Source organism: Monodon monoceros, unplaced genomic scaffold, assembly GCF_005190385.1.
Source record: "Monodon monoceros isolate NGI ecotype Baffin Bay Population unplaced genomic scaffold, NGI_Narwhal_1 Super_Scaffold_21, whole genome shotgun sequence".
Lineage (NCBI taxonomy): Eukaryota > Metazoa > Chordata > Mammalia > Artiodactyla > Monodontidae > Monodon > Monodon monoceros.
In genome coordinates, this window is record NW_021703778.1 from 567,560 (window position 1) to 584,371 (window position 16,812).

Consider the following 16,812-nt stretch of genomic DNA (forward strand, 5'->3'; position numbering starts at 1 on the left):
TAAATATTGATACACTGTTATATGGGCCATTTATTTATTTATTATTATAAAATGTTTTCACACATGGGATATTACTTGAGAGTAATGGAAATGGACCAATATATATTTTAAGCACCTACAATGTATCAGACACACCACATGCTTCAAATGTGTTTTCTCAGTCCTTAAAATAATCCTATAGTGGGTATTACTAATTTCACTCCATGGGTTGGGAAAATTAAGGCTCAAAACCATAACTTTTCAACAGTCACATTGCTAGTAAGTGATACAACCTAGAATTTAGTCTAAGTCCAACTTCAAGACTCCTTGCTCTTTCCACCGCATCATACTGCAGATCATAAAATGGTGGCAAGTCACAAAATCTGACGGCTGCCATGGCCCGCTGCCCGCTCCCCAGCTAGGGGAGAGGGCTGGTACCTGACAGCCCAGCTGCTCCATGAGGATGAACCTCACTATCCTCAGGGTAATAGTACCTTCCCCTGTGCACACTGAAGTAGTAACAGGGATACTTACTACCCTTACTTGAAATAAACATATAGTCAACTTGGAAGCAGAACATACATTTTCAGGAAAAAATTTTAAATAAACATTGCAAACATAGTACAAAAGGTTTCTCTCTCACCTTCAAATATTTCACCAGCTTCTGAATTTGCCAGTATTCTGACGGCAAATCTGCATTTGCTTCCTGAAGATGGTCAGGTGGTTCTTCATCTTCCTCACTCTCTGAGGAGCTCTCACTAATAATCTCCTCAATCTTTTCAGCACTCTTACTAAGAACAACAACAACAAGGTATAATAAGTATGTTTATGCTACAGTATGGACATGGTTATAATGTTACTATTTCAGCAAAATGTACACAAGCAATGGATAAGGTACCAACACCTTCTGAGTTCTGGAAGATCTTTGTTAATATCTATATGAGGAGGTAAGCAAACACGTCTCAGTAGCAGATGCATTTCAGTATTATTGCTACAGGTTCAATAATAATAAAGAACATAGCAAGAAATGGCAAGGGTATTAGGTAAATGACCGAAGACTGCAACTTGTCATAGCAGTTAACTGACTTAACGTGTGGTTATTTATATTTACATTTCTTTTATTTACTTACTTAAAATTGAATACAATTAAAAATTCAGTTCTCCAGTCACACTGGCCACATTGCAAGGGCTCAATAATCATAGGTAGCTAGTGGCTACCGTACAGGACAGCTCAGAAATAAACCGTTTCTATTACTGCAGAAAGCTCAGTTGGGCAGTGCTGCCAGTACCCCAAAGGGAAGGCATTTATTCCCTTACCAAAGAGAGTTCACTTCATTCCTCACTGCTCTAGAGGCTTCTAACTTGACACCAAGGTCACAGACACAGGCTAGTTCACTCAAGCCCTTGGGAGCATAGTCAGTTCATCCTTATCTTCTTTCTTTCTCTCCCCACCCCAGGTGCTCTCTTCCATAAAACTCTGTCCTAGTCTTTTCCATTTGGAAGCATAGTAGGAGGATGGGCAATTGTCAAGTTTCATTATTTTTAAGGTTCTACCATTCTCTTAATTTCTCAAAGGTTTTTCAGCACAGAGAGCTCCAATTCTTGTACTTTCAAAAGTGCAGAATGGTGCAACTGTGCTCTCTGGGCCACAGTGGGGGGAAATCCTGAACTGAAGTGCCTGGAGCTGAGTTTCAGTTTTATGTATCCTCTTGTCCAAAAGATGTCAGGAAACCTGTGTTGGTTAAAGAGGAAAATCTGGTAGATCAGGTCTACCTAAAAATGAAGTAAACCCCAATGTTCACTGCAGCATTATTTACAATAGCCAAGACATGGAAGCAACCTAAGTGTCCATAGACAGATGAATGGATAAAGAAGACGTGATACGTACAAACAATGGAATATGAGTCATAAAAATAGAAGGAAATCCTGCCATTGGTGACAAGCTGGGTGGACCTGGAGGGTATCATGCTAAGTGAAATCAGTCAGAGGAAGACAAATACTGTATGATTTCATTTATACGTGGAATCTAAGAATCAAAAACAAAAACAAAACAACAACCAAACTCATAGAAATCAGACTTGTGGTTACCAGAGGTGGAGGGAGGGAAATTGGGGGAAGGTGTTCAAACGCTACACACAGGTATCTGATAAATAAGTGCTGGGGATGTGGTGTACGAGATGACTACGCTAACATTGCCGTGTGGTGTATCTCAAAGTCGCTTAGAGAGTAAGTCTGAGGGTCCTCATCACAAGAAACAGAGTTATTTGCAACTACATAAGGGGGTGTAAATTAACGGAGCCTATTGCAGTCATTTCACAATACACGTATGTCAAGTCATAGGGTGCACCATGCGCTTATACAGAGCTGTATGTCAATTATATCTCAATAAAACTGAAAAAAGCCACACACATACATACACACACAAAGATATATCAGGTTTTCTGTACATAGCTAAAGCAATGCAGAAAGAGAACTACATGGCACTAAAGGCCTACATAAGAAAAGAGAAGTCTCAATTCAGTCATCTAAACTCACATCTAAAGAAACTAGAAAAAGAAGAGCAAAACAAACCCAAAGAAAACAGAGAAAAGGAAATAATAAAGAGAAGAAATCAATCAAGTTGAAAACAGAAAAGCAACTTGAAAAATCTATAAAAACAAAAAACTGCTTGTTGAAAAGATCAATAAAACTGACAAAGCTCTAGCAAGACTGACAAAAAAAGAGAAGACGCAAATTTCCAGTACCAGAAATGAATGAAACGTAGCATATCACTACAGATCCTGCTGACAACAAAAGGATAATAAGAGAAAACTATGAACAACTGAACATTAATTTTGACAATTTAGATAAAACGGACCAACTCCTTTAAAGGTACAAACTACCGTAACTTAACCAATATGAAGCACATAATTTGAACAGCACTACAACTATTAATGGAATTAATTCATAATTTTAAAACTCATAGCAAAAGTCTCCAGTTCCAGATGATTTCACTGGAGAATTTTAACAGGCATAGAAGTACTAACACCAATTTTATACAATCTCTCCTAGAAAATACAAGAGAAGGGAACTCATTTTATGAAGCCTGATATCAAAACCAAAGTGCAAACAAAAACAAAACACTGTTACTGAATATCCCTCATGAGTGCAGATGCAAATATTCTTAACATACTATTAAGCACACATAATTCAGCTATATATAAAAAGAATGAGCCCACCATGACCAAGTGGGGTTTATTCCAGGAATGCAAGGCTGATTCAGTATTCAAAAATCAGCCGTTGTAATCCACCACAGTAACAGCCTAAAGAAGAAAAATGACATGACCATACCAATTGATGTAGAAAAACCATGTGACAAAATTCAACACCCAATGGTGATTAAAACTCTCAGAAAACCAAGAATAGAGGGGAACTTCCTCAACTTGATAAAGAATATCTGTACAAAAGCTATCATCACACTTTCTGGTGAAAGACTGAATGCTTTCCTCCTAAGATTGAGAAAAAGCAAGAACTTTGATCACTGATAGTCAACATAGTACTGGCGTGTCTACTTCTAGATGTAAATCTAACAAAACATGTACAGGACTTATATGCTGAAAACTATTACAAACTGCTGGTGAAAGAAATCAAAGGCTTAAATACATAGGCATACAGTGTTCATGGATTGGCAGAGTCTACATAGTAAAGATGTCAATTTGCTCAAAATTGATACAGAGTTTTAATGCAATTTCTATCAAAATCTTCAGTAAGTTTTTTCTGTTAGATATAGGAAGGTCATTCTAAAATTTATGTGGAAAGGAAAAAAGCTAGAATAGGTCAAAACGATTTGGGGAAGAAAAATAATAAAGTGAGAGGAATCACTTTACCAGATTTCAAGATTTACTATAGAGCTACAGTAATCAAGAATGTATGGTGTTGGCAAAGGGCTGGACATAAAAGTCAGCTGCACAGAATAAAGACCCAGAAATAGCCCCACACGAGTACATCCACCTGATTTTTGATTAAGGTGAAAAAGCAAGTCAAAGGTGGAAAGATAGCCTTTTCATCAAATGGTGCTGGTGAAATGACCTAGGGCAATGAATCTTGACCTAGGTCTCATACTTTATATAAAATTAACTCAAAATGGATCCCAATCTTTAATATAAAATGTAGAATTATTAAACTTTTAGGAAGAAAACATTGGAGATAATCTTCAGGACCAAGGGCTTTGTGACATCAAAGGCACAATCCATAAAAGAAAAAATTGATAAATCAGACTTCATCAAAATTAAAGATTGTTCTCTGAGAGGCCCTATTAAGAGGATGAAAAGACAAGTTACAGAAAGGGAGAAAATATTTGCAAACTACATATATAACCAAGGATATCCTGGATAGAAAAGAACACTCAAAACTCAACATTTAAAAAACACATGATTCAACTAGAAAATGAGCAAAAGACATAAAGAGACATTTCACTGATAAGCATAAAGGGACGGCAATAAGCTCACGACAAGATATTAACATCATGAGCCATTAGGGAAATGCTAAGACCACAATGAGCTATCACTACACAGCTTTCAGAAGAGCTGAAGTACAACACGCAACAATACCAAATGCTGGCGAGGATGAGGGGAAACTGAGTCTCTCAGACGTCACTGGTGGGAACATAAAATGGTGCAGCCAGTCTGGAAAAGGTAGGCAGTTTCTTAAAAAAGCTAAACACACAATTACTATCTATGTCAGCAACTGGGCGTTTATCCTAGAGGAATGAAAACTTACATCCGTACAAAAACCTGAATGTGACTGTTCACAGCAGCTTTATTTTTAACAGCCAAACACTGCAAACAACTAAAAGGTGCATTAATACGTGAATAATTTTAAAAACTACCATTGCATGGTATATCCATACGATGGAATGCCGCCCAGCAATTAAAAGGGACAAACTATTAATACATGCAACAACTTAGGTGGATCTCAAGGGTATAGTGGTGTTGAAAAAAAGTCAATATAAAAAAATGTATGAATCTATTTATATGGCGGTCCAAAATGACAAAATTATGAAAATAGCGAACAGATGAATGGTTGCTAGGAAGTGGGAATGACGGGGGTTGTGGCTATAATGGGGCGGCCGGGGGACGTCTGTGCGGGGTGAACAGTGCTCTAGCCTGGTCGCCACGGCCATCACACAAACCTGCACAGGGTATAATGACACTGAACTATACCTATACGTTGTACCCGTGTTAATCTCCTGGTTTTGATCTTGTACCACAGTTACAGAGGATGTAGGATTTAACCACTGGGAGAGGCTAGGTGAAGGGTCTATGGGACCTCTCTGCACTATCTCCACAACTTTCTGTGAATCTACAATTATTTCAAAATAAAAAGTTTTAAAAAGTTGTCAAAAAATTAATAGTTTATTATGTCTAACTCCCCAAAATGGCATACACACTGTAGAGTGTCTTAAAGTTTGTTTTTTCCAAGTGTGCAAATTTTAAAAGTGAAATTTCTTCCCACCACCACCTTAGAGTAAAAATGGCTGAACCTTCTCCCCAGATACGTCACTTTTATCATCAAACTGAAAACTGGGTAAGAAGCTTATTAGTTGGCCTTCTATTAATGGCTGTTTTAATGAGAAATAACATTTATCACTTTAGAATTGGCAGAGCCATCAGTGACCAGTAAAGTAAGGATCAGAAAGATGACAATTTTGTATGACATGATTATTCAGAGGCCAGAGATCAGATAAGAGCCCAGTTTTGCTACCACTTAGTTAACTGCTTTTTGCATTAAATATATTCATTTACAAAGAGTTAACTAATACCAGTAGATCACTGTATTAAAGTAACTCCACATTAAAAGGATATTCTGTAAATATATTTAAAGAAATCCACTATTACCATTTTTACAGCATTCCTACTAACTGTCAATATAGATATCTTAGGACCCTAATGTGAACGTAAAACACCATTAACCAGCATTAACTAGCCTGCTGCATAGGGCTGGCTTTAAAGTACTGGTCATGTGAACAGAAACTCACCGAATTAACTGTGCTTTTCCAGGTGAAGTAGATGGTCTGGACTTTTCAAGTCTTCCTCCATGTTTTTCTTCTTGGGTGTCTCTTAGTGAGCTTTTGTTCCTAAAGAGATATTAATTTTATTAATTACTTTATGCTGACTAACAGGAAATTAAAATAGAAATGTATACAAATATTCCATCATTTTCACGCATCCAAACGATGTGTTTTCCTAACACAGAGAATGACTATGAGCTCCAGTCTCATCTGACACCTGAGAGGTCCCTTTTGTCCTTCAGGCACAGCCATGCATTTTATGTAACGGAGAAACACTCTGTCCAGTATTTCTTTGTGCTAGAAACAGGCCTTCATAGGCTGCCATCATTGGGAAGGTCCTTCAGTCTGTCCTGGATCACAGCTGCCTGTTTCTCCACCTTGCCCACCTGACACTGCAGCAGGTCCTGTGCCTGATTTTCTGGATACTCTCAAGCTTAGTCTACACCTTGGCATGTACTGGGTTTGCATTAAATACTTGTTTAGTGAATTCTTAATTGAAGAAAATAAGCACATGCAAAAAGCAATATTTTATAATTCACCTCCCCATTAACAGAGCAGCCCATACATTTGTCATTTTCAGACTCACTCTTTCAAACAGAGCCACAAAGGTCAAACACCCCAAAATCAGTGAGACTTAGAGGACCAAGCACGTCTCCTCCTCCCACAGGACTCCTCTGCCAGCTCTCTGAGTTTGCACCCAAAATACAATCACCTGTGGTTCTCAGAATCCCTGCAGGTGAGGGACCCAGTTCTTAACCCAGTAAGGGGATGACATGGAATAAAAACAGGCTGTAACTTTTAGCCTATTTGCTAAGCTTTAAAAAGTGCTCTGGGTGCTTCTGACTGCTTGCGTGTTGGTAACATTGGCCCTTAATCTTTGCTTTGGCACCAATTCAGAGGGTCCTAAATGGAACTAGGCTTGTATATGTCAGACGTTCATCAAACCTGTGTCCACTTTACTCAGACCATCCATATGTTTGCGGTTCTATCCTCTTTTATAGTATTTACTTAAAGTTCTGTTAATATACAAGATACCACATCTATGAAGTTTTCCCTAATTAACTACACATAATGGTACATTTAATCACATAATTTAAAGCGGAATTCTTCTAACACTTACTTAATCAGGTCCCTACCACAATGTTTACATTTCCCATGGGATTCCTCCATGCGTTTTTATCATCTTTTTCACGTGTTATTTGCCCTGACTCACCAACCACATGAAAGTGAATTGGGCTCTCCCTCCCTCCGTGGTGCTCTGCACACAAACGCTGTTTGCTGTCAAATCTTTCTGCCTGGAACGTGAAGAGGACAGGAAGGAACCAACTTATATTACGGAGGAAGGTGTGAGTATCTCCTCTGTAGTTTTCTCTGATGAAACTGAGTTATGTGAAAAGTTGGGCAACTGTGTGGTTAGCAAGGATGTATCAGAAAACCCATCATGTAAGTGTCTACATACTTTTTGGCATCAACAGTGGTCTTCCAGTTCAAACTTGGCTCTAATCTCTTGGTCATCTGACTCCTTCCCAAACTGATTTGTTTCTTCTCCAGCGCACTCCTGCGGGAAGCAGCGCTAGCTCTACGTAAAGCGGCTGCTTCCTCCTCAGCTGCCTCATTGGGCTGATCCTTTTCCTTTTGCTGTTCTTCATTGAATCTAACCTCCTTTAATTAAAAAAAAAAAAAAGCATATTTTTACCGTGATATCACTTCTGAATTATCTCATGTTATCTGAAAATTAACCCTGGCGATAAATTCAGGCAGGAAGCCTCAAGATGCTCTAACTTGTGTTGCTTAGCAATACAAACTGAATCTGGGCAACTTCAAGACCAAGGTCTCTGTTGGAGTTAGGCTGACAGTGATGGGCTGATCCTAAACTCACACCCCCGCTGCAGCCCACATGGATACAGCAGCAGGACTGGACCAACTCACTCCTCACCACCACCAGGAAAAAATTACACTTAAACCCTGTAAAGACTGGGACACATCTTAGTCAAACTGCTGAGACCAAGGATAAAGAGACCACCTTGCAGGCAGCCAGAAATAAAAGATAGATTATAGAGAGAGGAAGGAACATGACAATTAAAAGAGGCTTCTCATCAGAGACAATGCAATCCACAAGACAAGGGAGCGATACAGTTAAAGTGATGAAAGGGAAAAAAACCCATATCCTGTCAACCCAAAATTCTATACAGAGAAAAAAAATCTTTTGAAAATGAAGGTAAAATAAAGACTTCACAGATGAAAAAAAGCTGAGAGAATTCACTGCCAGAAGACCCAGGCTAAAAAAATTGTTCATGAAGCTCTTCAGTCAGAAGGGATCTCATACGAGGCAGAACATACATCTACAAAAAAGAATGTAGAAATGGTAAAAATAAATATAAAAGTTTCTTTGTGATAAGGAGTTGATATCATGTCAAAGTAAAATGTGTGACAACAATAGTACAAACACAGGGAGAGGCATTCGAAACACACTCTTGTAAGGCTCTTAGACTACTTGTGAAACTGTATAATACTGTTCAAAGGCAGACAAGGTAAATTAGAGACATATATTATAAGCCCAACTGAGATGTTTTTTAAAAAGTATAACTGATGAACTAATTGCATACACAAAATGGAATCATTTCTAAAACTTCAGTTAATTCAAAGGGGAAGGAAAAAGAACAAAGAACAAACGGGACTAATAAAAGCAACAAGCAAAATAGTAAATTTAATTCAACTCTATCAGTAGGCACATTAAATGAAAATGATTTAAAAACGTCAATTAAAAGAAATCATCAGAGTGGATGAAAAAGGAAAACCCAATTATTTGTGGTCTAAAAGAAACCATTTTATATATAAAGATATAAATACACTGTAAGTAAAAAGCTGCAGAAAAATATTCCATGAAACCAATAATCAAAAAAAGCAGGAATGGCCACATTAAAATCAGACAAAATGGACTTCAAAACAAATAATATTATCAGAGATAGAGAGACATATAATGACCAAGAGCCAATTACACCCAATTCTAACTGTGTGTTCACCAAACAATAGAATTTCAAAAGATTAAAGCAACAATAGAACTAACTGGAAAAACAGATAAATCCACAATTAGGAGACTTCAAAACCCCCCTCTCAATAATCAACAGAATGAACAAAACAAAACTTAATAAGAATACAGGGCTTCCCTGGTGGCGCAGTGGTTGAGAGTCCGCCTGCCGATGCAGGGGACACAGGTTCGTGCCCCAGTCCAGGAAGATCCCACATGCCGCGGAGCGGCTGGGCCCGTGAGCCATGACCGCTGAGCCTGCGCGTCCGGAGGCTGTGCTCCGCAGTGGGAGAGGCCACAACAGTGAGAGGCCCGCGTACCACAGGAAGAAAAAAAAAAAAAAAGAATATAAAATACCTGAGGAAGGCTATCAACCACCTGGACATAACTGACATTTATAGAACACACCACACCCAGCAGCAGAATACACATTCTTCCCAAATGCACAAGGAAAAATTCACCAAAACAGACCATATTTTAAGCCATAAAACAAACATCCACAAATTCAAAAGAACTAAAATCATACGCAACATTGTCTCATAATAAAATGGAAGTAAGCTACAAATCCATAAGAAGATATATGGAAAATCCTCAGAGATATTGATTTGCATGAAAACACACCAAAGTCTATGGGACACAGTTCATATGCTGCTTATAAAGAAATTTACAGCATAAACTTTATATTACAAAATAAAGGTCTCAAATCGATGCCTAAGCTTCCAACTAAGAAATTAAATAAGAAGAGCAGGGGCTTTCCTGGTGGCGCAGTGGTTGAGAGTCCGCCTGCCGGTGCAGGGGACACGGGTTCGTGCCCTGGTCCAGGAGGATCCCACATGCCGCGGAGCGGCTGGGCCTGTGAGCCATGTCCGCTGAGCCTGTGCGTCCGGAGCCTGTGCTCCGCAACGGGAGAGGCCACAACAGTGAGAGGCCCGCGTACCACAGGAAAAAAAAAAAAAAAAAAAAGAAGAGCAAATTAAACCCAGAGTGCAGAAGAAAGAAAAATTTAAAGAGCAGAAACAAAATAAAATAGAAAGCAAACAATAGAGAAAAATCAATGAAACAAATAGCTGTTCTTCGAAAAGATCAATAAAATTTATCACTTCTTTCCAGACTAGTCAAGAATGAAAAGAAGATATAAATGACCAATATTACGCACGAAAGAGGGGTTATCACAGCAGAGCCTCCAGACACCAGAAGACAATAGTGGAGTGTTATACTTGATGCCAATATTTGAAGTAAGTTAGATAAAATGTGCAAATTCATTGAAAGACACGAACCACCAAAGCTCAGTAAGAGAAAGAAATCTGAATAGTTCTATATCTACTAAGGAAATAAAATTCTCAACATAAAACCTTTCAACAAAGAAACCTTCAGGTAGAGATGGATTCCTTGGTAAATTCTACCAAACATTTAACAAAGAAATAAGATTCAATCTACATAAAGAATTCCAGAAAGAAGAAAAGAGTAGTGCATACTTCCCAATTCATTCTGAGGCCACATTACCCAGATACCAAAAACATTAAAAGATAACTACTAACCCATATCCTTCATGACTATAGATGCAAAAATCCTCAGCAAAATATTATCAAATGACGTCTAGCAATGTCAAATAGGGTAAGACATCATGACCGATCCCAACCCCGGGATTAATATTAGTTCAATATTCAAAAATGAATGACCATATCAACAGACTAAAGAAGGAAAATCATGTTATCATCTCGAGACACAGTAAAATCACCACCTCCAAGTAGTAACAGGCTCATCTCCCATGGTTTAAGTTGAGGCCCCATGGGAAGCATGTGATAAAGCACCCTCCCCCTCCTAGCCAGGTGAGTGTCAGCAGAGGCCCAGTGGGGAGGCCGAACTTCCACCCCCTGCCCAGTGGTAACGAGGCACCCTACACCACCAGGTTCTCAATGGAGTCTAAGTGGGGAACCTGGATTTTTACATGCACCTTGTAGTACCCCAGACCTACACTATGAGACCTACACTTAGAGAAGTCCTGCTAAAACAAAAGATTTAAATAAAATCCAAAGTTTCATAACATAATCCAAAAATGTCCAAGACAACACAAAAAATCACTCATCGTACCAAGAACAAGGAACGTCACAACCTGAATGAGAAAGGACGATGAATGGATGCTTATACCAAAGTAAAATGGATGATGAAATAATCTCAAATAGATGTTGGAATAAGATTTTAAAGTAACCATCATGAGGCTTCCCTGGTGGCACACTGGTTAAGAATCCGCCTGCCAGTGCAGGGGACACGGGTTCGAGCCCTGGTCCAGGTAGATCCCACTTGCCACAGAGCAACTAAGCCCGTGTGCCACAACTACTAAGCCTGTGCTCTAGAGCCCATGCTCTGCAACAAGAGAAGCCACCGCAATGAGAAGCCTGTGCACCAAAACAAAGAGCAGCCCCCGTTTGCCACAACTAGAGAAAGCCCGCGCACAGCATCAAAGACCCAACACAGCCAAAAATAAATAAAATAAATAAATAAATTTATTAAAAAAAATAAAGTAGCCATCATAAAAATGCTTCGATAATCAATTACGAAGACTGGAAACAAATGAAAAATCAGAAAGTCTCAGCAAATAAATAGATGATATACAGAAGAACCAAATAGAAATTCTGAAAATGAAATTTACAAACCAAAATAACTCACTGGATAGCTCAGCAACAGGATGGAGAAGACATAGGAGAGAAACCATGAACCTGAAGACAAACAACAGAAATTACCCAATCTGAACGACAAAGAGGAAATATATTTTAAAAAAATTTTTTTAAATAAATAAACAGGGCCTCCAGATCCGTGGGACCACAGCAAAAAATCCAACAGTCATGTAATCAGAGCACCAGAAGGAGAGGAGAAAGAAGGTCAGACTGAAAATGCATTCTAAGAATGTCTGAAATTTTCCCAAACTTGGAAAAAGACATAAATCTAAGATTCAAGAAGTCGAGCAAACCCTAAACAGAATAAAACCAAAGAAATTCCTGCCAAGACACATAATAATCAAACTCCATAAAACTAAAGTCAAAGAAAATTCTTAACAGCAATGAGAGAGAAACAATATTTTACCTATAAAGGAAAAACAATTACAATAACAGCAGATTTCTCAGGAGAAACCGTGGAGTCCAGAAAGACTGCAACAACATTTTTCAAGTGCTGAAAATAAAAAACCGTCAGGCCAGAATACCATATCCAGTGGAAATATTCTTCAGGAATAAAGGGGAATTCAAGATGCTCTCAGATAAAGGAAAACTAAGAGAATCTGTCACCAACAGACCTACCTCAATGAATAAGAAGTTCTTAAACAGAAAGGATATGATAAAAGAAAGAAATTGGCAACACCAGAAAGGAAGAAAAGAACAGAAAGGGGCTTCCCTGGTGGCGCAGTGGTTGAAAGTCTGCCTGCCGATGCAGGGGACACAGGTTCGTGCCCCGGTCCGGGAAGATCCCACATGCCGCAGAGCGGCTGGGCCCGTGAGCCATGGCCGCTGGGCCTGCGTGTCTGGAGCCTGTGCTCCGCAACGGGAGAGGCCACAACAGTGAGAGGCCCGCATACCGCAAAAACAAAAACAAAAACAGAGAACAACAGAAAACAGAAAGAATAAAAGCACAGGTACATACAAAAGACTTTCATTCTCCTCTTGAGTTTTCTAAATGATGTTTGATGGTTGAAGCACAAATTATAACAGTGTCTCATACAGTTATCAATGTGACAGAAATAAAGGCAAATATAAATGAGAGAGTGTAAAGGGACTTAAAGGGAGATATGGTTTCTATACTTCACTCACGTGGTAAAATGTCATACCAGTAGACGATGATAAATTATGTATAATACAATATCTACAACAACCACCAAAAACTACACAAAGAGATACACTCAAAACACTATGGAGGGGCTTCCCTGGTGGTGCAGTGGTTGGGAGTCCGCTTGCCGATGCAGGGGACACGGGTTCGTGTCCCGGTCCGGGAGGGTCCTGCGTGCCGCGGAGCGGCTGGGCCAATGAGCCATGGCCGCTGAGCCTGCGCTCCGCAGCGGGAGAGGCCACAACAATGAGAGGCCCGCGTACCGCAAAAAAAAAAAAAAACAGTATGGAAAAATCAAAATGGAATTCAAAAAAAAATGTTCAAGTAATCCAAAGAAAACCAGGAAAAAAAAAAATGAAAGAAAACAGAAGGAAAAAACAGAAAATGAAACTAAGCTGGCAGACTTAAGCTCTCACATATCAATAATTAAAAGTAAACGACTTAAACACACCAATGGATACATCAACAGAGTTTCAGAAAATGGATTTTAAAAATGACTCAACTATATGCTGTCTACAAGAAACTCACTACAAATATAATGATATAGGTAGCTTGGAAGTCAAAGAAGGGAAAAAGATACACCATGCAAACGTTAGTTAAAAAAAAAGGTAGGAGTGGCTATATGAATAGCAGATTAAGTAGCCTTCAGAAAAAAGAAAATCACCAAAGACAGAGAGGGACATTACATAATGATAAAATGGTCAATCAAGAAGACATAATCCTAAATGTGTATGCAGAGCTGCAAACACAAAAACAGATAGAACTAAGAGGAGAAACAGACAAATCTACAGTTATTGTTGGAGGATTTCAAATCCTTCTCTCAACACTGATAGAAAATCAGCAAGGGTATGAAGAACTCAACCACACCAAAAACCAAATTTATAAAGATTTAAGTTATTTAGAGTGTGTTCTCTGACTACAGTGGAATCAAACTAACAATGAATCACGTAAGAGAACAATCTAACGCTAAACAACAAACTTATAAATAATCATGGATCAAAGAGGAAGTCTCAAGGAAAAAAAACTTTTATTGAGGTATAGTGGATTTAAGGGAAGTTTAAAAAATAAAACTGAATGAAAATGAAAACAGTGATAATATAATGCCAAAATGTGTGACAGGTAGGTAAAATTCTGTAAAGGCAATTTATAGCACTAAACACTTACCTTAGAAATGAATCCAACTCTCAAATCAAGAGTCTAAGCTGCCACCTTAAGAAACTAGCAAAAGAAGAGCAACATAAACTCAAAACAGGCAGAAGGATGTAAAAATAGATGCATCTCTGAACTGTCAGTGCTAAGGTGAGAGCAGGAAAGTGGAGACTGCCTTCCATCTTACTGCTGTCCTGCCCCAGAGAGGTGCTCACTTGTTTCTGAATGTCTTTGTCCAAAAGACAAATTCTCTGTAGATGAATGTAGACTTAAGAGAATTCTTTCTTAATATTATTCACCCCTGAAATCACCAAAATCCCTTTCAATGCAAATATAACTAGATTAAATTAAATGTATGATTAAAAAATCTAGAGAAATAAGAGTAAATGAAACTCTAAGTAAAAAGAAAAGAATAAATATCAAAGTGAAGTAGAAAAAAGAAAAATAGAGAAAAATCAATGAAACCAAAAGTGAATTCTTTGAGAGAACTGATGGACTTCTAGCCAGATGGATCAAGAAAAAATAAAACACAATGATTAATATCAGGCATGAAAGAGGTAACAACAGCTACAGATTCTACACTTGTTAAAAGGTTAATAAAAGAATAAACAAGTTTATACCAATCAGTTCAACAACTTAGATGAAAGGGATGCATTCCTTTAAAGACAACCTAGCAAGCTCCCTCAAGAAGAAACAGATAGCCTGCATGGTCCTAGAACTAGAAAGGACATTGAATTTGTAGTTAAAAACCTTCCCACGAAGAACACTCCAGGCACAGATTGCTTCACTGGTGAATTCTACCAAACAGTTAAGGCAGAAAGAATAGCAATTCTACACAAACTCTTCCAGAAAATTGAATGGGAGATAAAATTTTCCAACTCATTCTATAAGGCCAGTATTACTCTGATACCCAAACCAGACAAAGATATTGAAGAAAAGAAAACTGCACATTGATAATCTTACATAGATGCAAAACGTCTTAATAAAATCTTAGCAAATTAAAATTTTAAAGTATATAAAAAGGATAATACACTCTGAACAAATGAAGTTTGTCCCAGAAATGTAAGGTTGGTTTATCATTTGCAAATCAATATAATTCACCATGTTAAACTAAAAGAGGAAAAAAAGAACATGATTAATGCAACAGGTACAGAAATGTCATTTGATAAAATCCAATATCCAATCCTAATAAAGTTCTCAACAACTTGGAATAGAGGGGAACTTCCTCAACCTTATAAATTTCATCTATGAAAAACCGACCGCTAACAATAATTAGAAACTGAAAGTTTTCCCTTTACCATCAGGAACAAGAAACCACATCTATTCAATTCCGTACTGGAGGTTCCAGCTAGTGCATTAAGGAAAGAAAAAGAAATAAAATCACTGAAATTGTAAAGGAAGAGGTAAAATGATCTTTACTTATAGACAATATGACTATCTACATAGAAGACCCTTTGGAATCTACAAACCAGACAAAACTAATAAGTGACTTTAGCAAGGTTTCAGCGTATGAAATCAATATACAAAAATCAAGTGTATTTTTATATAGTAGCAACAAATAACCAGAAATTGACATTTTAAAACTATTGTTAACAATAGCTCCCAAATCGGAAATATTTACAGATAAGTTTCACAAGAGATGTGTAAGACATGTGCACCAAAAGTTACAAAGCAATGCTGAGAGAAATTAAATAAGATGGAGAGACATGCTAAGTAATACTAAACAAATGGAAGGATATACTGTGTTCCATGGATTGGAAACCCCAATATTGTTAAGATGTCAGTTCTTAAATTGATCTATAGATTCAACACAAGATCAGTCATAATTCCTTCGGGATTTTATGAAGAAATTGACAAGCTGACTATAAAATTTGAACGGACATGCAAAAGATATAGAATAGCCAGCAACTCCAAAGAACAACTGGATTGACAGAGGATTGACACTACCTGACCCAAGACTTAATGCAAGTAAGTAGGTAATCAAGACAGTGTGGTTCTGGTATAAAAATAGACAAATAGATCAATGGAACAGAAATACACCCAGATAAATGGACAACTATGCAAAGAAAGGACAATTCTTTTTCAACAAATGATGCTGGAACAACTAGATATCTACATGCAAAGGAAAAAAATGAACTTTGATCCATACCTCATATCATGTACAAAAGATATATTAAATTGGATCATAGGCCTAAATGTAAAACCTAACATTTAAAATCTTCTATAAAAAAAGCACTGGAGGGCTTCCCTAGTGGCGCAGTGGTTGGGAGTCCGCCTGCCGATGCAGGGGACATGGGTTTGTGCCCCAGTCTGGGAGGATCCCACATGCTGCGGAGCTGCTGGGCCCGTGAGGCACGGCCGTGGAGCCTGTGCATCCAGAGCCTGTGCTCTGCAGCGGGAGAGGCCACAACAGTGAGAGGCCCGTGTACCGCCAAAAAAAAAAAAAAAAAAAAAAAAAAAAGCACTGGAGAAAATCTTTGTAACACTGGGTTTGGTAAAGCTTTATTAGGTACAACACTATAAAAGAATAATAAGTTGGACTTCATCAAAATTGAGGACATTTGCTTTTTGAAAGACTCTTTTTGGAGAATGAAATAACAAGCTACAAACTGGGAGAAAATATTTATTTATAAATCCTGTATCTGAAAGAATATATAAGTCTATATGTATGTATGTATGTATGTATATCTCACAACTCAGTAATAAGGAACCAAACAATCCAATAAAAAATGGGCAAAAGATCTGAATATACACTTTACCACTTAAGATATATAAATGGCAAATAAGCATA

General features: G+C 37.9%; 1 protein-coding gene across 6 annotated transcripts in view; it reads right to left on the bottom strand.

Moving 5' to 3' along the window:
• ARMC4 (armadillo repeat containing 4) overlaps positions 1–16,812 on the bottom strand; it is a 189,425-nt gene that overhangs the window by 154,128 nt on the left and 18,485 nt on the right. For all 6 annotated transcript variants that reach the window (XM_029239710.1, XM_029239707.1, XM_029239708.1 and 3 more), the window contains 3 exons: positions 7,488–7,690; positions 5,996–6,094; positions 623–770 (listed from right to left, as the gene is read on the bottom strand). In XM_029239710.1, the coding sequence (XP_029095543.1) occupies positions 623–770; positions 5,996–6,094; positions 7,488–7,690 (450 nt within the window). The remainder of the gene's footprint in view (positions 1–622; positions 771–5,995; positions 6,095–7,487; positions 7,691–16,812) is intronic.